The 24,206-nt window shown below is 42.7% G+C and overlaps 1 protein-coding gene across 10 annotated transcripts in view; it reads right to left on the bottom strand.

Annotated features, from left to right (window-relative positions):
- Positions 1-24,206, bottom strand: part of TNC (tenascin C) — a 98,593-nt gene that overhangs the window by 34,581 nt on the left and 39,806 nt on the right. For 2 of the 10 annotated variants that reach the window (XM_015116971.3, XM_015116973.3), the window contains exons 7-15: positions 23,035-23,304; positions 21,454-21,639; positions 21,095-21,184; positions 18,620-18,883; positions 9,884-10,156; positions 9,033-9,305; positions 8,155-8,427; positions 4,658-4,930; positions 2,092-2,364 (exon numbers count right to left, since the gene is read on the bottom strand). In XM_015116971.3, coding sequence (XP_014972457.3) covers positions 2,092-2,364; positions 4,658-4,930; positions 8,155-8,427; positions 9,033-9,305; positions 9,884-10,156; positions 18,620-18,883; positions 21,095-21,184; positions 21,454-21,639; positions 23,035-23,304 — 2,175 coding nt within the window. The remainder of the gene's footprint in view (positions 1-2,091; positions 2,365-4,657; positions 4,931-8,154; positions 8,428-9,032; positions 9,306-9,883; positions 10,157-18,619; positions 18,884-21,094; positions 21,185-21,453; positions 21,640-23,034; positions 23,305-24,206) is intronic. The other 8 variants (XM_015116975.3, XM_015116976.3, XM_015116979.3 and 5 more) reach the window with 5 other exon arrangements.

Genomic DNA, 24,206 nt, shown 5'->3' with positions numbered 1-24,206 from the left:
ATCTTTCTGACCAAGGCACCAGAAATGGCATGCACATACCTCTTTGAACATGACATAGGCAAACTTTGATTAGAAAGACCACAAGCAGATGATAATGGGTGGGATTGAAAAAGATTATTCAAGATCAGATGAAAGGATGGTTTAGAAATTCAACCAAAGCAAGTCAGGTTAACTTTATACAAACAAACAGAACAACTCCAGATGTGAATGGATATTTAGGAAAAAGAGGTTTGACACTGAAATTCTTTAATTTGGGATGAGAGTTATTTTAAAGCCTTAAACCTTGGATTTGGATGGCTCTATCAAATTTGAGAAGGATTGGGAGCAACTAGGAGGATGAAAAGTGGGTAGCGGGTGATTTTTGGAATGCTATTCAGAGGAAATTCCATGAAGAGTGAAGAAGCCATAATAGGAAATACCTGTGGTTGCTTGGACCATCAGGGTCTGAGCATGCTGCCCACCAATCAGCCCATGAAGGTGGGCAGTGTAATTAGAAGAAGCTTTAAGGTTGGTGATGACAGAGCTGCGAGACACCCCAGGCACAGAGAGCACTATGGTCTCCTGGGGGTGATCGGAATTACTAACTTCTATAAGAAAGCTATCAAAGGCAGACTCCTGAGCTTCCCACGAGATGGACACACTGCCCCAGGTCATGTTTGAGACAGTGAGGTGGCTAAGAAGTGGTTCGGCTACTAAAGCAAGAAAAAAAAAAAAAAAGAAAGTGTGTCAATTTAAAACACCATTATAAAGTCAAAATCAAAACACTTAAGACTAAATCCATAAAGTTTTAGACTTTACCCTTTGTTAATGGTAAAATAATTTGTCCCTTGTTGAAAATCAGTTTGAGCCATGAGAAACAAACATATATGTTTGTCTAATTTTCTCCTCTAAGATTTTTTTATACTTGAACCTGGCTGAGATAGGAACTGGATAATGTTGACTCTCTGCCTTATCTGTGGACCACCCTGATGATAATTTGTAGCCTCATGTAGAATGAGGACAGACGCTCTCTCAACCATGGGTGAGACCTAAATGACAGGCAGTTTTGATGCTACAATGTCAATCCTTTTCTTGGATTTCCCAGACTATGAGTCCCCTTTTTGTAAACTATAAGGAAAAATTATCCTGTGTTTGTTCTGTACATATTGTTTCTTCTTTTTTTTTCTAGTTTGTGATTTCTTCATTTCTCCTGTGTTTGTTCTGTAGATATTGTTTCTTTTTTTCTAGTTTGTGATTTCTTCATTGACCTCCCAAGAAAGGGCACTGTCTAAATTGTGCTAAGAATGCTATTTTGAATGTATGGGGTTCCCATTTCTAAATTCACATAGGGTTCTCTTTTACTGAATGGCAAAGAGCATCTGACTTAGTGCACATCTCACAGACACCACAAATTTCAAGTGAGAGCAGTTCATTCTTTTGTTTTTTAAACTAAGTCCCTTGTTTGAACACAACTATTCTACTTTTATTTTTGCCATTTATCATTCACTATTCTGAGGGCAAGACATCCTGGTCTGGTCTTCTAGAGGTGGTGTTGGAACTGGGGTGATCTGAATGGCATGGCTGCCTCCTGCACTCATCTGATAAGCAATCTTTGCTGTTTCTCTTTACTTTCCCAATTGGAAAAAAATACTGAACACCATCAACATGATTATTAAATCACTGGTATATTTGGGTATTGCGAGGTCCAAGAGACTAGGAAGACAAAGACACTAAGATAATACGAAAGAAAATTTATAAGACCTCTTCGACTGAGGTAGACATCTTTCAAAGTCAAGAACAGCTCTTATTATATAGCTTTTTAGTTATCAGAGGTTAGAATTCTTTTCTCTAGATTCCATACGGCAAACTAGACAGAACTACATTTTATGCTGTAAACGTCCTGGTCAGCAATAAATCAGGCACATGGTTTTATGGCAATCCATTATTTGGGCTGCTGTTGGAAAAGAGTTATGTTAAACAGCACTTCAGCCTAGCACCATGGAAGAGTTAGTGCCCCGTGGCTTGTACATCTATGGGCGAGGAGAAGGAGAGGCTTCACCCTGCAAAGAAGACTGGAAAGACTGTGTTAGAAATGGGAGAATGCACATATACCTGTTGTGGCTGTGGCACTGATGGGTTTGGTCCGGAAGCTGGGAGCAAGTCCAGAGAGGTAGACAATAAAATCAGTACTAGGGGGTAGCCCTGAGATATGGGCAGTTCGTTCAGCACCAGAGATATTATATTCCACAATCTCCAGCAACCTATTGGAATCAATAATTTCAATGGTAAAGGTCTCGAAGATCCCATCGGTAGCTGTCCAGGAGAGACTGAAGCTCTCGGGAGTTATGTTAGAAACATTTAAGTTTCCAATTTCAGGTTCTTTGGCTGAAAAAGGAAGGGGTAGGGGAGAATAAACAAATAAATTTGAGTTAATTATGTGGCTGTGTTTTAAGATTGAGGTTGTTAATGGAATCATTGCTGGGTAGAGAGATCTGATAGTTCACGGCTATGATGGAAGGAAGCAATGTTACCAATTAGTGCCAACGAGAGAGAAAAAGCAGTTTTGTTAAAAGAAAAATTAGAGAAAGGAAGGTATGGCAATTAGATTTCTCTACATGCAGTTGCCACATATAATCAGGCCCTGGCCAAGAAGATGTGCTGAATGATCTTATCAGGAACTGTTGCATCTTAGTCACATATGCCTCTGGGAGCCCTCCCTCAGGGTTGCTGGCCACTGGTCAAAAGATATGAGTCCTGACAGCTTCCAGTCTCTTGAATTGCATTAAGGAAACCAAGATTACTCGGATGCCCCCCACAGACATTCTTTGCTTTGAAGGAGCTCTCATCTATTCAAATGAGAGCTAAATAATTCTGATGCCATTACCCTCCCAAGGTGGTAACTTGAGGCTTCTGATTTTGTGACTTAATGGGAATTACCAATTTCTCAGTGTAATTCTTGGTATTTTTTTTCATGCTTTAGACAAGGACCAGCCAACCATTCTCCTATTCTGTTAAAATAACTTGTCCTCTCTTAACTGCTGCTATGCAGGCCAAAAAGGCTAGTATTGCATTGCCAACCAAGAGGGCTAAGCCAAGGCAAGGCAGTTTAGGCCATCTCTTTCAGCGAAGAAATAACATTTTGTTTGAAGATGGTCCTGCCAGTGCTTTCCCTAGCCATAAGAATAAAACATGCAGAGGGCAGGTAGGAGCAGGGTTTGAAAAGCTAGTACTGTCTCTTTAGCAAGAAAGAAGGCTCCTGGTCTCTGAGATCCTTCTAATAGATTTGTTGAGATACAGTTCAGATGGGATGATGGACCTTCCTGCCCATAGGCCAATTCATCAGTGGCAAGAATGTTGCTATTGTTAAGAAGAAAAACACATACACATAAAAATGCCGAGGACACCCAAGCCACAATATCTGCAGAAAAGATCAGAAGTGGTGGGTGATTACTTTGCCTTCTGGGAAGGGATGGTTTATGGGTCTCAGAAAAAGGAGGCCCGGGTGCCTTCAGAGTAGCCTCGGCTGCAAATTCTAGGCATTTCAGGGTCACTGTCCTAGCAGTGGTTGCCTGTGCTTTATATTTCTTTATCTCAGTGAAAATTAGTGAAATGACTGAGGTTAAAATGCAGAGCTATGCTCTTGCTAGATTCAACTGGGACGTACAGGTATGCATTAATAATTATTTTAAAAGAGGGGCAGTCATATGCAAAATGAAGCAATAGTCTCTACTGAACTTCAAACCCATGGTGTCACATAATAAAGATGAGCAATGGAAAACTGTGTTGGGGGAAGACTGCTGACTTTAGCAGGCTCCCAGGAAACACTGAAGCCTTGTAACAGGGGTAGAGTGACGAGTAAACTATAACGCACCCTCCTGGGTCTGGGGCTGGGAGTTTGCCATCCAAAGGCCAACACTCCAGAGAGAAACTCTTGATTAAAACAGCAAAAAGGGTATCAGTTCTTTGACATTCATAGCCCAGGACATTCCTTGTTCCAAAAGCTGCTGTGTGTACTTGTGCTAATGAATGGCTTTCTTTTTGGTACAGTCTCCAGTGATAATTGTGTAATTTCTTTTTTTTTCCTTCTGGTCTAGCTATTTGCTAATTTGATGTTCTAACAATGACTCAGTATCTGAGAGAATTGCCCGGAGGAGGGTAATTCAGTTCTCTTATTATACTGGCTACGCTTTAAAGAAACATTTCTTAAATGCAAGAACCACAGTACCCATATCCTTGAGGGATTTAGAGATAGAAAAGCACCGTTTCCAACTAGTAAAAGACTCTCTAAAGTAAATAATCTGTGTTCCACCAGAACTCATATATAGGGAGGGAGGCTTTTAGTTATATCCAAGCACTGGATAAGTGAATTAAAACCATCAGGCTGATTCCTGAAACAAAAATTCATCATTGAAAAAAGATGTAGAATCAGTCAGGTAAAGTATGAAAGGCTGAGGGGCTGGAGATCAGAAACGGCAACACCTGTATCATTCGCCATCCACATGGCAAAGGCATGAGGACAAAGGCATAGCCCACAGGGAGGTCTCTGAGCATGCACAGCCGGCCACTGAAAGGCACATGGAAAGGATTCAGTTATGGCGAGATGCTGACTCCGCGCATGATCTCTTGGAGAGGAAGCAAAGAACTTTGGGGAGAAAGCATTGACAGGGAGAGGAAGTACCTGTGGAAGCCTCAGCAGAGAGTACTGGTGTTCTATAGCCCCGGATCACCCCATAGATGGAGACTGTATAAGGCGTGGCAGCCTTGAGGCCCGGGATGTCCACAGCCCGGAGGCTGCCAGGCACCGTGAGGTTCTGGGCTGCCTCCACTTTGTTGACCTCCTGCACCTGAATGACAAAGTGCTCATAGGCCTGGTCAGCTGCGGTCCAGTTGAGTCTGAGGCCATCCCAGCCAACCTCAGACACGGCTAAATCTCCCAGCTGTGGGAGCTCCTCTGAAGAAGGATAGAAAGGTATTTGTCAGTTGTGTAAACCAAAAATTAGGAAACCAAACATCCCACAGCCTGACTCTAGGAAAGAGAGAAAGGGGAAAGATAATTTTTTTTTTTTTAATTTTAATTCTTGGTCTCTAAGCATTTGCAATTTGAACTGTGGTTCTCTGGCCACAGTAGTTTTCAGGTGTTGAAAATGGCCAGAAAGGGGAATATCTGCATGGTTTATCCTCGAGATGGCAAAGACATCTGCACCAATGCACAACCCACAGGGAGCGTGTATTACCAGCAGCTTAAGTTCACATGGAAAAGTAGGATTGTGGGTTAGGGCAAGAGATATGGGAATAGCTATAAGTTCAGACTTTGGAGGCAGGTGGTCCTTGATTGGAATCCCAACACTAGTGTTTGCTGGCTGCGTAATCTTGGGCATATCACTCAGCTTCTCTCTGAACCACCCTCTCTTTACCTTTAAATGGAGCTGATGGTACTGTTTCATGGGATTGTGTGATGATTAAATGGTAATATTTATCAACTTCTTAGTATCATACCTGATACATGGCTAGTGGCCAGCTTAATAAATAAATTATTGTTTGAGTGTTTTCCCTTGGAATTTCTTACTCATGTCAGGGAGAAATGTCTGCTTTATTTCATTATTTGTAATTAGAAAGATAATCTCATCACTAGCCACTGACTGCCTGCCTGGGTTGATAAAGTGTATGCTATCTCAGGTGTGAACAAGTATGATGTTTTTTCTTTGGTCTTTTGTCAGCTTTCAGGGATCAAAAGTTGTGTCCTGGGTTCCCAGCTTGTTTCTTCTTCCACCTTTTTCTGCTTGTACTTTATGTCTAAATGAAGAATGGCTGTATCACGGAGCAAAGCTGTTTGTGTGAAATGAGTGTGCCTACTTTTAATTAAAAGAGAGGATGTTTTTCGCAGTAAATGGTGCAGAACAGAACCCACTGTTAGTACTTCTACAATGTAGAAAGGAAATTTAACATAGTTGTTATTGGTGATTTAGGAAGTTTGGATTTAGGATATGGAAAATCCCATTGCTTTGTGGGATGCTTCTGAGGGTTAAATGCAATCTCTCAGCCACTGTTTTGAAGGCTGAAGTGGCCATGGGTTAGAAGTTAGGGAGGAGAATATCTGCAGGCATTTCAACCAAAAAAAGGTGAAAGATATAGGTACTTGTTCTTGGGTGTCCAAGGATTCAATGCACTGTGAGAGTCTGAGCAACCTCTTCCTTTTAAGAAGGGTTATTTTCAAACTGTGTTCCACATAGATCTGGGGCTTTTCTAGAAGAACTGTGTTGAGAACATGGGTGGCGGTATCTCCCTCTTACTTCCAGGCTCACCAAGAACAGCTGTTCACTTATCTGTCAAATAGTAGGGTTCCTTGGAAGATTTCATTTGCAAAAGGAGTTGTACTGCTAAAAACAAAAGTTTGCAGACTACAGAGGAAGATCATGAGCATCTTGCACACAGGCCACACCTGACTCAAAGGCCCTTTTTGCTCTTGTTTGATCTGAAGATATTCCAGGAAACACAGGAATACAACCTGGCCCCCTTATTTTTGGAATTTTGTGTAGTTTCTAGCAACCACCAAGTTTAATTTGTTATATAAGAGCAAGGAAAACAATTTTTTTGAATTGGGTGATTTGGGTTGCATTATCAAAAGGCAGGATATGTAGAGTGGGGCATGGGCTTAGGGGTCAGCACAGAAACCCTATTACCAAAACGTTGGCCCTTTTCCCCATAGCCCTTTTTGAAGCTATTTCTAGATACCTCATGTACAGCACAGTTTTCTATAACAGATGGAGCAGCACATTTTTTTTTTTTTTTTTTGAGATGGAGTTTTGCTCTGTCACCCAGGCTACAGTGCGGTGGCGCGATCTCGGCTCACTGCAACCTCCGCCTTCAGGGTTCATGCCATTCTCCTGCCTCAACCTCCCAAGTAGCTGGGACTACAGGCGCCCGCCACCATGCCCGGCTAAGTTTTTATATTTTTAGTAGAGACGGGGTTTCACCGTGTTAGCCAGGATGGTCTCAATCTCCTGACCTCGTGATCCGCCCATCTCAGCCTCCCAAAGTGCTGGGATTACAGGCACGAGCCACCGCACCCAGCAAGCAGCACATTTTTGGTGGAAAATTGAGAGGAATTGTTTTTCCTTCCCAAATTGAATGAAAAGCATTGAAGTCAAAGGTGACTGTCCTTTCTTGGAAATGTCCCTACTTTTTGTATCTGTTGAGGAGAGAGTCTTAGATAGTTTTATCAGAAGCTAACTGCATCATTTCTAAAGGTTATTATGTAAAGATCTGCCTATCAGTTGGGTGTTAGTTGGTGGCTCTGAGGCTAGTGATAAGGTTTTTCTAGAAAGTTCTGATCTTATTTTTGTGCCACAGCCCTAATGTTAGTGCTATTTTAAAAATCATGACTCTGTTGCTATATGATAAATTTAGCTATTTGATATTCAATATTTACTACATGATGGGCACTTTGCTAAGCACTGACATTCATTAGCTTATTTATTGCTCATGACAGTTTCCTGAAGTAGGGGTCATTGCTGATTTAAAGATACAAAAAGGAGGCTCAGGGATGTCAAGAAATATACCCAAGAATAGAGGCAGGGTACGCTAGCTCATGCCTGTAATCCCAGCACATTGGGAGGCCAAAGTGAGAAGACTGCTTGAGCCCAGGAGTTCGAGACCAGCCTGGGCAACACGGTGAAACTCCATTTCTACAAAAAATACAGAAAACTCAGCTGAGTGTGGGGACTCACACCTGTGGTCCCAGCTACTGTGGAGGCTGAGGCAGGAGAATCACTTGAGTCTAGGAGTTTGAGGCTATGGTGAGCCATGGTCACACCACTGCATTCTAGCCTGGGCAAAAGAATGAGACCCTGACTAAAAAAAAAATTATATATATACTAGATATATAAGTATATATATATACACACACTATATATATAAGTATATATATACACACACTATATATATAAGTATATATTTGTGTGTGTGTATGTATGTGTATCTATATAGATACATACATATATTCCCAAGAATATTTAGTCAGTGAGGTAGAATTCCAACACAGACCTTCCTGAGTTAGAGATTCATTCTGTCTGTCAACAACACTGAGGTAGGATTCTGCCTCACAGGGGAATTTTCTCTATTTCAATGACATGCTGGCTCCTATCACGTCTCCAGTCTGGGAGGAGGGTCATATACCTGTGATGACCTCTAAAGCAAGGGGTCGAGTGCTGTGGCCCCTGACCTCGCCGTGCAGGGTGATTGTGTAAGGAGTGCCAGCCCTGAGGCCTGGGATTTCCACGGAGCGCAGGCTGCCAGGAACGGTGAGATTGTGAGCCTCTTCCACCTGGTCAGCCTCCTGGACCTGAATGGTAAACTGGTCATAGGTTCCATCTGGCGTGGTCCAGTTCAGTCTGAGAGCATCCCAGCTAACCTCGGTCACTGTGAGGTTTCCCATATCTGGAACCTCCTCTGCATAAGGACACAGAGTTGCTGAGTTACTTAAAAAGGCAATTGCACTCTGAGATTCAGGTGAGATGGCATTTTGGCTAAGGTTGGGATGAGTTGTCTGGTTAGTGTTGATTATAGACACATGATTTACAGCAGGTGTTGAGCACACTCAAATTGTTGGCACTAAAGCCAGGGTTTTTCTATTCAGCTTTTGGGAATGAAAAGTAGTTTTAGGAATTGTTCACAATTTCTATTCTTGACATACAAATAGGGCTATGGGGAGTCCTTTGGTGTTCTTAAAATGAGCTCATGAGCTCAGAGCTATTTTTTCTTCATTTACAGGTTGGGCTTTCCAACTTTTTAGATATTTGACTGAAACTTACTTTGAAAGAAAAGTCACCTCTCACTTTTTTAAAAGAAGAGTAGGTGGAATTTTCAATAGAACTGGGCTACAACTAGGACTTAGCCAAATAAGGGATGTGACATTTAGGAAGAAGCAGAGATGATTCACTGGTATTTCCCCAAGGTGGTAGGAGCTGATCCCAGTTTAAAGCAAGAAAGTGCTTTGATTCCTCCTGAGTGGAGACAAAGGGGAGGAAGTGAATTAGTGAATTCATCTAGAATACCTGTCAAGACTTCAACAGAGAGGGGGGTTGTGCTGAAGTCCTGAGTGACCCCGCGGATGGTGATGGTATAATGAGTGGCTGCTTTGAGCCCAGGCAGGTCCGTGGACCTCAGTCCTCCTGGGACCGTGTGGTTCTGGGCTGCCTCTACTGTGTCAGCCTCCTGCACCTGAATGAAAAAGTACTCATAGGCCCCTTCCGGAACAGTCCAGTTGAGTTTGAGGGCATCCCAGCCTACCTCGGCCACCATGACCTCTCCCAAATTGGGAGTTTCCCCTGGAGAAGGACAAAGAACTAGTTTAGTCATCAAATCACACAACAAGAGCCAGGGAATCTTTAATGCAAGAATAAGCTGAATAATAATATTACTGAAAAAAATGTGATTTTCTTTAGATAAACATGCATCATGCAACTCTTTAAATTTTAGAAATGGAGCAAAGAGAGGGAAGTGTTGGAAAATATTTTGTTTGTTTGTTTTTTAAATCTTAAAGAATTGCCTTAACCCTCAGTAGATGAGAGAATTTTGTGATTTTCTTTCCCTTTCATATACAGAGCCTGAACATCCTTTAACAGGAGGGAGGCTGTTTATGGAGCTAAAGACCCTCTCCATGGGAGCTGTGTGTTTAGTCCCTCAGGTTGAGCTCTGTACAACTCCCAAGGGTGTCATTCATGTGGAGTGAAGCATTAAAAGTTGCCTTGGGGTTCTGTAGTATAATGGCCTGGTGTCACAGTTAGACCCCATAGACATAACTAGTGGCAGAACAAGTCCATTCCAAAGCTAGTCGTGTCTGATTATTCACGGGCAGTTTCCTGCTGGGTAAAACAGAAGCTATAAATAGAAAGGAAAGAGATACCTGTGGAGGCCTCAGCAGAGAGCACTGGTGTTCTATAGCCCTGGATCACCCCATAGATGGAGACTGTATAAGGCGTGGCAGCCTTGAGGCCCGGGATGTCCACAGCCCGGAGGTTGCCAGGCACGGTGAGGTTCTGAGCTGCCTCCACCTTGTTGGCCTCTTGCACTTGAATGACAAAGTGCTCATAGGCCTGGTCAGCTGCGGTCCAGTTGAGTCTGAGGCCATCCCAGCCAACCTCAGTCACGGTGAGGTTTTCCAGTTCAGGGGCTTGTTCTGAATAATGACAGAGATGGGGTCAGTTAAAGTATTCCTCAGAAAGTTTTGCTTCTGAGAACCTGGGAATGGCAAGCCCAGTGCCACATCTACAGGCCATTGCAGTCCGAGTGCCATACTTTGTTCACTGCATCCCCTACTGGTGCTGTCCCTATTAAAACACAGCAGGACAACAATGTAATATTTCTATTGCGGCCAGCCACAGTGGCTTACGCCTGTAATCCCAGCACTTTGGGAGGCCGAGGTGGGCGGATCATGTGAGGTCAGGAGTTCGAGACCAGCCTGGCCAACATGGTGAAACACTGTCTCTACTAAAAATACAAAAATTAGCCAGGCGTGGTGGTGGGAGCCTGTAATCCCAGCTACTCAGGAGGTTAAGGCAGGAGAATAGCTTGAACCCATAAGGCAGAGTTTGCAGTGAGCCAAGATGGCGCCTTGCACTCCAGTCTGGGGGATAAAGTGAGACTCTGTCTCCAAAAAAAAAAAAAAAAAAAAAAAAAAATTTATTTTGCCTTCACGCATATTTGGGTTTTTCTCTTGGAAATGGTATTTTCCTATTGATCAGTGTCCTGCAGATTTAGAAAACTATACGTCTTTGTTAGCAATGCTCTGAGCTTCAGTTTTCATTTCGGAACATGTCTTGCATCATAAGGGGGTGGCTCTCAGTTATTCTGGGGGTCTTGACTTGAGCTGTCCAACCTTCTGTATTTTGAGACAATTGGCTCCTCTTAGATTCCCTTCTTTTTTGAGAGGCCAAGGTGGGCAGATCACCTGAGGTCGGGAGTTCAAGACCAGCCCGGACAACATGGTGAAACCCCATCTCTGCTAAAAATACAAAAATTAGCTGAGTGTAGTGGCATGAGCCTGTAATCCCGGCTACTTGGGAGGCTGAGTTAGGAGAATCGCTTGAGCCCGGGAGGTTGAGATTGCAGTGAGCCAAGATTGAGTCACTGCACTCTAGCCTGGGTGACAGACTGAGACTCCATCTCAAAAAAAAAAAAAAAGAATCCTCTTCTTTTTTGTGCTGCCTCAATATCCTATGGGAGGTCTGCTTTCTAGTTTATATTGGGATTTCATCAGTTTCTAGGGTTCAAATCATTTACATAGATCATATTAGTAAAGATCAGAGACACATTGACACAGTATTACTAAGCCTGAGCTGAGGAAAGTGATGATGCTTTGAAAAACTGTTCCTTCTTAGAAAAAAGAAAGAGGTCCTGGCAGAAGCAGATCTTATGAAGCTCAAGTAAAACTGAACGCACCCTCTTCATTCATCTCCTTAATGCACAAAATTCCATAAAAACTCACTGGTCTCAACCTGACTTAAGGGAGATAACTTGCCCAGGGCTGAGCTTAAGTGGACTTTGCATAGTTTAGGAAGGAAAGTATTTCTCTGGGAATGGATCCTGTAAACTAGAGAGTAGAAACTGCCTTTAAATCATTTAAAAGAACAAATTGTTTTTTTCTATTTATACTTCACATTGCTGCTAATTTCAAATGAGTCTTATGTGTCCATTAGAGCCGGCTACTAACTTGAAAATCTTAGCTTGGAATTTGATTGAGGATATCCTTTCAGAGGAGAAAATATTTCTTTTCTAGAATTGATTTAACTCAGACGTTTCCAAGTTCTGGGGAACATTCTTCCTACTTGTTTCACATTGTCAGAGCATACACTTCTTCAAATTTTGTTTGATCGAGAACAGAGGTCCACAAACTGCTACCCAAGGCCCACGTCTGGCCTGCTATTTTGGTAGTCAGCAAGCTAACAACAGTTTTTTTTAACTTTTTTACATGGTCAGGAAATAAATCCAAAGAAGAATATTATTTGACGGTGCCTGCAAGTCATATAAAATTCCAGTTCTGGTGTCACAGATAAAGTTTTATTGGAGCATAGCCATGATTGTTCACTTACATTGTTGATGGCTGCTTTTGTGTTACGAAATGTGCAGTTGAATAATTGTGATGTAAACTGCCTGGCCTGTAAAGTCTAAAATATTTACCATCTGGCCCTTTATAGAAAATGTTTGCAATGGTTGATCTTGAATGACAGTCTACAGACTCCTCTTTAACCCCGACTCATGTCCTGAAGCTTACCCCCGAGGCTCCAAAGCAGTTCTTAACCACCTAAACATGGTCTTTATGAGAAAGGAAGGACCCCAAACTGCAAGTGATGTATCTAGATTTAGGAAAAGAAAGGAGGTGTCAACTACCTTTAATCCTGCTGGGCATTGTGAGGCCAGAAACAGTATCTGATATAGTAATTTAATCCTGCTGGGCCTTGTGAGGCCAGAAACAGTGCCCTGATATAGTGATTGTACCCTTGACCTTGGGATTTAAACACAAATACACTCAAGAGCATGTCCTTCTCAAATACTCCAGCAGTTCTGATGCAGAAAGAGGTATAGGATAAAACACAGCTAAGTGAAAATTAAATCAGTCCTATGTCTTCTTAGCTCTCCTTCTTATCCCACTTTCCTGTTTTTGTTCCTCTGCTGTCCACCTGTCAGGAACTAATCTGTCATTGACAGCATACCCCTTCATGTGAATTAAGTTACTTTCTTTCTTCTGCGGGTGTCTGTCTTTTAATCCTTATCTCTAATTGTTACATAAAACATATTTTTTTCTATGAAAGAAATTTTAAATGCCCCCTTGCAAGAAATATTGGGAAAGTTACCTTACGGGGGGTGGGGTAATGTGATTGTGGATTGCCCATTAAGCTGTGGCAAGAGATGGATGGAGAGAAAAGATGCACGTTGGAAAATGTCTCTTCCTGATGAGAATCATCTTATCTCTTTGAATCAGATTTTTAATATGCCATTGATACTTTCATCTAATGGTCTCCACATCCTGTTTTATCTGTTCATATAGTCGATAGAGTGATTTTTTTATATAACGTCATGTTGTTCAGTAAATAGTAATAGTGACGGTGTTGGTACTTCTGCTAATACTTTTGGCTATTTCTCTACCTTTTTTTTTTTGGTAGGCAAATCAAGAAAGAGCATTGGTTTATAACTCAGAGAGGCAGTATGTGGCCAAACTTCCACAAATAAAATCAGTGCCTAAATTAAAGAGAGAGGGGTCAGAATTATGAAAGAAGGGGGAATATTATGAATAAAAAATACAGTAGAGAATAGTTAAGGTGAGGACCAAGAGGCTTCACATAAATGCTGGCTCCACATTTCAACCACAAATGACATACTGTGAATTTACTGCCCTAGAAGCCAAGTGTTTCCATTATAGATTCCACACAGAATTTCTTGGCATTTCTTTATGAAAAGGCTGTTGTCTTTTTCTTACAGCTGTGCACTGGAATCTACCCTCTAGACAATGTCAGTGGGCTTGGGAAATCAGAATTTTGAAACCCCACTGCTGTAGTCCTGGTGGGTTGAGCAGCTGGTCTGGAGGAATTTCTGACAGTGCCAACTTAAAATCTGTAGATTGTTACCATCTTCTAGATAGTGATGACCAAGTGCTGGCTTGATGAGGAACCCATTTCAGTGACCACTTATGGGAGAAAGACTGATTCTCCCACAGCAGAGGCATGGTCATGTCCAAGCCTGACAACCCCAAAGGATATATTCAGTGGCTTTACTCTCATCTCACAGAGATAAGACAATTGAAATGAGAAGCCTTGGCTGCCTTAAAACATTCAGTGATTTCTTTGTAACTGCCCCTTTGCAGGTGCCCCTGATGATGCCTCTAGCCTCCTACCCTACTGTTTTCCCACTCTATCATGTAGTAGGACTGTATAGCGTGCAATTCACTAAGGTAAAGTTTCTCATGCCTTTCAGCTTTTTGGATGCTATTCCCCCTGCTGGAAATGTCATTACTCTTTCTCCACTTGCCCAACCCCTTTTCTTTTTCAGAACTCAACCAAACATCACTTCTTCCAAAAAGCCTACTCCAATGCTCTTCATTCATTTTGCTTAGGTCTGTGATGCTCCCGTCTCTATGCTCCTGCAGCCTCCCACAAATCCCTCTAAAACAGATAAGCTCCAGCATTATAATTTTGGTTTTGGTTCTCTCTCTTATAGCAATGTGCACCATTTCTTGAGAGGAGCTGTTTCTTTCTGTTCTATACACCGGCATCGCCTGACCCACAGTAGATATGAAATAAATATTTGTTGGATGAATAAATATTTGAATAAATTTCAGTTTGGTCTGTGAGAAAACCAAAATAGCAAATCAGAGCAGAATGTTCTCTATTACTGGTAGCTGTGGCTAAAAACAAAATTCCACCTCTCTTCTTCCAAAATTCCTGAGAGCTACTGGGGTGTCACTGTCAAGGCTTATGTTGCCATGAAAAGATGCTTTGCTGGCTTTCTACCTATCAACCCTGCCTCCTGTCTCTTACGGCATGTAGCAAATTCATGGCTTTGACCTTAAGCAGGGTTTAGTTGGGTTTATGAAAGTACAAAAGCAGAGAGAAAAGGGAGAGAGAGGAGAGGAGAGAGAAGAGAGGAAAAGGGAGGAAGGAGAGGAGAAGAGAGAGAAGAGAGGAGAAGGGAGGAAGGAGAGAGGAGGAGAATAGCGTGGAGGAGAGGGAAAGAGAAGGGAAGGAATGGGAGAGGTGGAGAGGGAAAGATGCCTGGTACATGCTCATTTTTTTAAATGCCAACAGACCCAGTACCTTTCTTTATTCCCTGCCTCCCTTCTTTCCTCCTTTTGCCTGCCTTCCTTCCTTCCTTCCTTCCTTCCTTCCTTCCTTCCTTCCTTCCTTCCTTCCTTCCTTCCTTCCTTCCCTCCCTCCTATCCAGATTAAGCTGAACTGAAGACTTTCCAAGCGAATGATTTCCCTTCCCTTCCCCTACTCCTTAAGGAAAGAATTGGGGTGTTAATGCAGAAGTGGAAAGGAAGAATCAGAAGATTCCATGGAAATGCTGACTCCGGGGTAGCCAGGGTCCCCAAACACTCATGAAGCTCATACCACAAACTTGTCTGCCTTCAGGGCACTGGGATGGGATGCAGCAGTGGATAATGGAGTTGGTCCTTACATTCTGCTCACTGATGGGGAGGCAGGCCATAGGTATTATAGTAAACCACTACTTGTATAATATCAAGGCAGGTAAGTGTCACAAGGAACTCTAGAGCAGCTTGAAGGGGTAGATCAGGATGGGAGTGCCTTTTTAGGCTGGTGGTCAGAGAAGACCTCTGTTCTGGGTCACACCTGAGCTGCTCTATGAAACGCTGGGAGAAGAGTGATATCTAAGCAGTGGGAGCAGCACATGCTAAGGCCCGAGGAGGAGAGCAGGCTCAGCAAGCTTAAGAAACAGTGCAAAGGCCGAAGAGGCCACGGTGAAGTGAGCAAGGGCATGAGTAGCAGGACTGAGGTCAGAGGATGGGCTGGCCATGCCAGATTCTGTAGGGCCCTGTAACCCATGGCTGGGTCTTTGGGTGAGAGGTGCAATAGGTGGCCAGGTTGTGCAGACTTTTAGTATGGTGCCACATCAAGAAAAAGGCTTACATTATGGCCCAATCCATCACTAAAACCCTGGAATTCCCTGGGAAAAATTCTTCAGGGCCACTGATTCTCCATTTTTTTCTGTAAGCCCCACAGACATTGAGTGGCGCCTTGCAGGCTTCTGTTGATAAGAATCCAGTGATACAGAGCTGGAAGGTTCTTACTTCTGAGGGTTGAACCTAAAACTCTGCAACATTTCAGGACTTACAGCCACGTGGTTCCTTCACCCAAGAGCTCTCACTTTTCCTATTTTCTTTCTTCCTATATGCTTACCAAGGCCAGGTGCCTGGGCTTCTACTTCTTTACCTATTCAGTTTAACACATCTATGTTTGCCCTTTATATGTTTGCCCTGTCTGTCCAAAAGCATCTTCCCACTGTAAGCCTTTCCTGATTCTCTGAAGTTAGATCCAGTGTCTCCTGCGCACTGGCTGCACCCTCTGTACCCTCGATCGTAGTGAGCAGAATGTTGTCTCATCATCTGTTTGCTACACAGTGAGTTCCTTGGAATTAGATACCCATTTTCTTTTCCCTATTAACCCCATAACTTAGCACAGAGCATGGTGATATATTTTATTGACTTTACAAGTTAGAATTCAAGAGAGGGAAAGAAATGTTTGCTTCACCTTAAATGAAACATATATTTTTTTTTCTGTGGAAAAAGGGATGGGGGAAATATTCTGTGGACAGTGGAGAAGAACCAATAAAAAGAACTTTGCACATTTTTCCCATACTGAAGAATGTCTTTAAATATGAAACATGATATCTTTGAAATGGCATTAAGGAGGCATGGTGGGGAAATGCAACTGCTAAGGCTTTGAAATACCAATATTGGGCTCTCATTCAGACACAGAATAATTCTAGCTAGTAAATCTCCTGGTTATAGCCACATTACCTCCTTTCTCTAGTGGAGAAGCCCCATACCCCAGGATCTTAGGGAGATAAAACCTCTTCAGTGACTGCGGAGGTGTGGGGCTTTCTCACTGGAGGAAGGAGGCAACGTGGCCATCACCAGAAGGTGGAATGACTGAGGGGCAATAGGAATCTCTTTTAGATAACAGCATTTATCAAACTTAAGGGAAAGCTAAGACAGATGGGCAGAGGAAGGAGGAGGAGGAAGAAGAGGAGGAGGGAGGGAAGAGGGAAGAAAGAGAGAGAAAGAGAGAAAGAAAGAGAGGGATTTCATCTTTTGTGTATTTCTGATTCATTTGTTGCCCCTTGACACTTTATAACAAGCTCATGTTTATAAAGCTGAAACTAAATCTCTACTATAGATTTATTTTTTCTTGATTCTATCCCCCCCCCTTATTTTTGATTAAATTACTCTTTCAGAGCATCCTTGATAATAATCTTATAGTTGGGTGGGAAGCAGTCAATGCAGAGTCAACAGAATTGACCACGTAAACTCATTTCAGACTCTGGCAGGGACTGCTCATTGTCTGCCAAATTTCTCTCTTACAAATAACCTCAATTTTATATGGAAGCAACATGTTCAGACAGAAGACTACCTTTCCCTGTCTCCCTTACAGCTAAGAGTGGCAATGAACTATGAGGAGAAGTGATTGGTGGAATTTCCAGAAAGACTCACCTAGAAGGTGCTCCTCTTTGGGAGTTTTGGTTCTCCCTCCCTTATGCTGCCTAGAACACAGATGTAATGGATGTACTACAGCAGCCATGTTGTGACACTGAGATGACTCTGAGAATGGAAGCCAAGGACTAAAAATGGTGGAAAAGAAAGACAGAAGCAGCCTTGGTGCCTGACAATTTGAAACTACTGTTATCCCTGTGCCTCCCAGCTCCAGATTCATTTTATAAGAAAGAAAACCAACTTCTATCTTGTGTAAGTGACTGTGATTTGAGACTGAAGATACTGTGAGAAAGACTCTTCAAGCCATTTCCAAATATATCCATGCTTCTAACCCTTTTCTTGCATATCAAGCTTCAACTGGAATAACATCTCTTGCCGTAACACCTTTGTCAGCTCTCCTGATTTCCTTGGATCACTCTTTTTCTTGAGTTCTGTCTAGCATTCTGAGTATCTAGTCTTCCCCAAGCACTCTGAGCAGGCACAAATTAGTCCACATAACAATGCTGACTTTGGGAACTACTTTTCCTTAAATATCAGTACTGTACAATGTATGCAGTAGGTACTCAAAACATGCTTACTAATTAAATTGGAAGTAAAGACTGTTACTTGCCAAACCCTGGAGAAGTAACATTTTCCACCTATACTTTTTGAATATTTGGTGGCCAAAATTGAATAGGCTTATTTTTCATAAAGGAGGAAATATTTTAAAAACCTGGTTGTCTCTTCAGTTTAGCCACCAAGTAAGCATGGCAGCAGGTTCAGCGAACAGGTTGCATGGGCCAGAATGGACACAGGTTGCATGGGCCACAATGTCAGGATTCAGCTGTCATCATAGACAAACTAGGTTAATGTCTTAATGACTAAGAGAAAAGAGAAAATGAGAGGGCACCGTGGAAGTCTCAAATGGCCATGTGCCACTCTTCAGGGGTAACCTTGGCAGAAAGCAAAAGACCTGGAATAAAAACAGTTTGTGTAAAATAACCCAAAAAAATATTATTACCAACATCTTGGCCATCTTTAAATGAAGTAAAATGAAAGGTAAGTTCATTGTTAGGCTAAAAGGAGGAAATAAACAAGAAACAACTTAAAAGATTTTATGATGCACACACAGTTAAAAAAAGAAAACAAAAATCATAGGTAAATTGAAACACAAACCCTGAGGTTTTAAGTTCTCCTAGGAAGAAATATTTTATTTTAAAACCCCTATTTCCCAGTGGGGGAACTTTGCTGTATCAATTGACAGGAGGCAGGAAAGACGAATAAGCAGTGCTTTCAAAGTGGTGTTTAGGGACTTCAGGGATGGACAAAGTGGCTTGCTTTTGCATTTGGCTTTCTCATGTAAGGACACCCTGACTGAGCAGATCTGCTAACCTCAGAATCAACCTAGAGTTTGGAGGAAGCTCAGGGCAGACTCACCAGTGGATGCCTTCACGCGTGCGGGCTTGCTTTTGTGCCTGCCTTTCTCGGCTGTCAGGAGGACATTGTACTCCTGTCCCGGTTCCAGGCCTCTCAAGACATAGGAAGTGGTGTTTCTTGGAAGCTGCACTCCCACCCACTGGCCTGTGGGGAGGCTGTAATTGAGGCGGTAGCGGTCAAACTTGGCCAACGGGGTCTTCCAGAACAGGGTCAGGCTGGTCTCTGCAGTTTCAGAAACCTGAAGGTCCTTGGGTGTGTCCAACTCTGGGAGGAGAACAGAGAGATGAATGCTCTTCAGGCTGCAAGGCAGGGCTGCTTCTGGGGTTGAAAGTCAACTGCCTCTGGGCTGGAATTTGGCCTCTGAGCTCCTCTGTGGGTTTGCCACAGAGGAGCTGAGGGACCACAGGAGAGTCACCTCTCTGGGTCTCTCTTTTTACTTTTGTAAAATAGGTCTAATTATACATTATCCACATGACTCCATTGGAGTCTGAGAAGATTAAAAATGTCATGGAATATCCATTCCGTGAAATGCTAGTCAAATTTAAAGCGGTTAAAAGGAACCAACTATTGATAAAAGAAGCAATTTAGATGAATCTCGAGAGAATTATGCTGAAGGAAAAAAAGCCAGTTTCAAAAGGTTACATGCTGTATCGCTATGCACTGAATGTCTGTGCCTCCCTAAAGTTCTTATGTTGAAACCTAATCCCCAGAGTGAAGGTATTTGGATCTAGGGACTTTTGGGAGGCCTCATGAATGGGAGTAGTGCCCTTATAAAGGAGACCTTGCCCCTTCTGTCCTGTGAGGGAACAGTAGAAAGATGGCCCACTGTCAGCCAGAAAGCAGGCCCTCATCAGACACCAAATCTGCTGGCATCTTGATCTTGGACTCTGCAGCCTTCAGAACTGTGAGAAATAAATTCCTTCTGTTTATAAGTTACTTGGTCTAAGATATTCTTGTTACAGTAACACAAATGGATTAATATGTGTAGGATCCCATTTATGCAGCATTCTTGAAATGGCAAAATCATAGAGATGAAGAACAGATAAATGAATGCCCAGGGTTAGGCAGAGGGGCAAAGGGAGGGAGGTGGCTGTGGCTGCAAAGGGTAGCACATGGGATTCTTGTAGTAAGACTGTTCTGTATCTTGAATCTAGTGGTGCATTCACAAATCTACATGTGCGATAAAATTGCATAGAACTAAGTATATACACACACATGAATGAGTGTATGCAAAACTGGTGAAATATAGAGTTGACAGATTACACCAATGTCAATTTCTCAGTTGTTATATTCGTCTACATTTATGCAAGATGCTACCCTTGGGGGAACCTGGGTGATGGGCACAGGGAATCTCTCTGTATAATTTCTCAAAATTGCATATGAATCTGCAATTGTCTCAAAATCAAAAGATTAAAAGAAAAAGAATTGTCATGTAAATGCCCAGCCTTGCATCCTGCATAATGTAGAATCTCAACGATGCTCCATCTCCTCTTTACACACCAGCCTCCCTCTTCCTCATAGTGTCTGCAGGGAGGTAAGCTGGGTGCTGGGGGCTGGGGGCTGGGGGAGAGGCAGAGGAGGAGTTTTCTTTTTGCAGTGCATACTTATTAGAAAAATGGAAAAAAAAATCTTGAGGGAAGAATCAATGACCTCAAATCAGGTAACCCTTCAGCATCTTCACCTGCAGGCTGTGGCTACAGGATATGACAGGTAAGTGCAGAGCCTGGACTTAAACTACAATCCCGTTACTTATAATCTGCTTGACAGGGGTATAAAAGTTAGGTGTTTTCTCAGAGAAAACCCCACAGATGTGTTTGGACTAGACAATGGTTTATTTAAAAGATGCAATTGATTACCAACTTAAAAATGTTCGTGAATTTCTTATAAAGTCTGGTTCCAATTTTTCTTTTAAAAAATCCCGGCTAGGCATAGTGGCTCACGAGTCCAATCCCAGCACTTTGGGAGGCCAAGGCGGGCGGATCATGTGGTCAAGAGATTGAGACCATCCTGGCCAACACGGCGAAACCCAGTCTCTACTAAAAATACAAAAATTAGCTGGGCATGGTGGCGCACACCTGTAGTCTCAGCTACTTGGTAGGCTGAGGCAGGAGAATCTCTTGAACCCAGGAGGTGGAGGTTGCAGTGAGCTGAGATCATGCCTCTGCACTCCAGCTTGGTGACAGAGTGAGACTCCATCTCAAAAACAACAACAACAACAACAGCAGCAACAACAACAACAACAACAACAACAAAAATCCCCAGTCTCCCTTTCCGTACAGGGGATGATGTTGGCATCACACAGATGGACCACACTTATGTTCCTTTTGAATTTTGACATTGGGGCTAGGTGATACTACAGGGCCCTTTCTCCTCTGGGCTTCTACTTTTTCTCTTTGAATAGGTTTTGGCCACATGGGCCCTGTCTCATCTGCCCAGCACCTGCTCAGTGGGATGGGAATCCCAGGTGTGCCTCACCTGTGGCTGCGTTGATGGTCGCTGGATTGCTCTCCTTGTCTTCCTTCACAGCAGAAACTCCAATCCCATATTCAGTCCCTGGCCTCAGACCTAAGGAGAGAATGTGCAAGTTGAGATTCATCCTGAAATCAGAAAGACTTTCAGAGGATGATAAAAATGGCTTTGAGTTGGTCTCTGAAGGCGACGACCAATGTTCAGAATGTTTTACAAAAGAACTCGCTGCAATCCAAGTAAGCAGTAATTCTGGAAATTGGACTTATTTCTGAGGATTGCAAATGGGGACACATGGGAGCAGGTGCCCATCCTTTAAGGGCCCTCTAGGGCTGGCTGGCTCAGGCTTGCAGAGATGCAGAGCTCACCTGTGAGTGTGGTTTTGGTTGTGGCTTGTTGGCTCTTTGGAACATCAACCTCAGCGTGGTCCCCTCCAGAGATGGGAGCATACTTAATTCTGTAACTGTCAATAGCTGCTTTGCCATTCCTCCATTCCAGGGTGATGCTGTTATCTGTCTGGGAAACACGTCGAAGGTTCCTGGGAGCATCGAGGCCTGTTTGAGAGAAGAAGGAGCATTTGCATTGAACATATCAGTCACAAGAGAGCAAGAGTCTTTGATAGCCCAAGCTGACATATGAAATGTGCCTGGAACTGGAGATAAATTACAAAATCTCAGCACATTCATCTGTCCCCATAGTTGATGTGCAAATCTAAACAAGTGCTACAGATTTGGCACCTTTCCCTATTACGGATGAGTGCGACACTTTAGTCATTTGTGTTTTTCTCAGACTTTGTGGTTAAAGAACAATGCAAAGACTTAAAAATAAGTTCATGCGTGTAAAAGCTGGTCTTTTGCATTTTCTCATCATATTTCTTTCTTTCTTTATTTTTTTGAGATAGAGTCTCCCTCTGTCACCAGGCTGGAGTGTAGTGGCATGATCTCGGCTCACTGCAACCCCTGCTTCCCGGGTTCAAGTGATTCTCCTGCCTCAGCCTCCTGAGTAGCTGGGATTACAGGAGCACACCACCATGCCCGGTTATTTTTTAAAATTTATTTATTTTTATTTTTGTTTTTATTTTTGAGACGGAGTCTCGCTCTGTCACCCAGGTTGGAGTGCAGTGGCGCGATCTCGGCTCACTGCAAGCTCTGCCTCCCGGGTTCATGCGATTCTCCTCTCTCAGCCTGTAGCTGGGACTACAGGCACCCACCACCATGCCTGGCAATTTTTTTTTTTGTATTTTTAGTGGAGATGGGATTTCACTGTGTTAGCCAGTATGGTCTCAATCTCCTGATCTCATGATCCGCCCGCCTCGGCCTCCCAGAGTGCTGGGATTACAGGTGTGAGCCACTGCACCCGACCCCAATTTTTGTATTTTTAGTAGAGACAGGGTTTTGCCATGTTGACCAGGACGGTCTTGATCTCTTGATCTTGTGATCTGCCTGCATCAGCCTGCCAGAGTGCTGGGATTACAGGCATGAGCCACCACACCCAGCCTCCTCATCATATTTCTAATAATTCACAAAGTACTTACTGAGCTCCGAAAAAATATTTACTGAATGAAAAATTGACACTTTCGAACTTTTAAAATAATGCCATAGGCTAAGGTGTTAGGAGGCTCATTTGTCATATATGTTTTCCATATACTGTATTTTACTTTAAAAATATTTATTTGAACTTTATTTTAATCAGAACTTTTGTCTCAGAATATCTGACCAGCATCTTCTATATAGGCCCCCCAGCCCCAAAAGTGCTTTGGAAGGTTATTTGGAATTTTTTTTGAAAAATTAATTAATAAATTGCTACAATATTTTAAAATTTACATGAGTAGAAATACTCCTTTTTTTTTTAACTGTAAAATGAGCCTGGAAGATACCCCAACATGGAGTGGGATGGAAATCTTTCAATCTTTCCTTTACTGTATCTGTTAACAGGCAGAGGCCTTTTACCTGTTGTGAAGGTCTCTTTGGCTGGGTTGCTTGACATGTCGCCTCTGCGGGAGATGAGGGACACCTCGTACTCAGTGTCGGGCTTCAGGTTCCCGATGGAGTACTGATTCTCGTCCTCTGTGAGATCGATGGTGGTACGGTCGCCTGGCACGTCTTTGATGCCGTAGGTCAGCTCAATGCCGTCTATCTCAGCCAGGGGCTTGAACCAGGTGATCAAAGCAGTGGTGTCTGTGACATCTTTCACCTCCATCTGGCTAGGGGCATCCAAGCCTATGATGGGCATAGGACAGAGAGGTTTCAGAGGTTAGGGCCAGTGCCTGAGGCTGAGCAGAGAGGACTTTGTAATTCTCCAGATCTGTGGGTGAATGCTTAGATAGATACTAACGGCTTGACTTTATTTTACCTTTCTGAACCTGTTTTTGGTTTGATAAACTATAAGTAGGGATAATAGCAGCTACCTCTAGTGTTTTTTGTTTTTGTTTTTTGTTTTTCAAATCTTAACAGAGATAAAGCTTGCAAAACATCTAGCACAAAGCCTGGCCCATGGAGTCACATGAAAACGAAAAAAAAAAAAGGTTGTTCTTTTGTTATTATCATTATTGGTATTATTACTGTTCTCATAAGTTGAGGAAACATGCTTTGGGGATACTTTATTTGAAAAAATGAACTTGGTCTCTTTAAATTTTTAATTAGGCAAAACTTCCTGGATGGTTCAAAACTTTTCCAACAGAATTACAAAGCAGAAAAGTGAGGCAGTAGACTGTCTTGACAGTGTATGAAAAGTTATTTTTGATGAAAAGGAATTCACGCAAGAAAGTCATTGCTATTTCCAGCCGTGCCTATCTTTGCATGCTCTTCTTGACCTTTTCTGCCCCACCCACTATCTGTTGTACTCTGACAGATGCTCAGAGCTCTGGAAGCACATTATGCTGTTGGGCACCACCTGGTCTCTGTACATGCTGTTCTCTCTTCTTTCTAAGATCACACTTCCCTGTAAAAATCTCCTATGCATCCTTCAAAATCCCACTTAAATGTTGTCTCCTAATGAGAAGCCTTTCTTAAACCCGGCTTCAGTAAGGTAAACATGTATTCCCTCCCTGTGGCTGCTACTGTCCTTAAAGAGCATTCTAATATCACATCTGTCTCATTGTTTTGTAACAGATTTCTGTACA

This window comes from Macaca mulatta, chromosome 15 (genome assembly GCF_049350105.2).
Source record: "Macaca mulatta isolate MMU2019108-1 chromosome 15, T2T-MMU8v2.0, whole genome shotgun sequence".
Lineage (NCBI taxonomy): Eukaryota > Metazoa > Chordata > Mammalia > Primates > Cercopithecidae > Macaca > Macaca mulatta.
The sequence above is the reverse complement of the archived record's forward strand: the minus strand, read 5'-3'. Positions and strand labels throughout refer to the sequence as shown.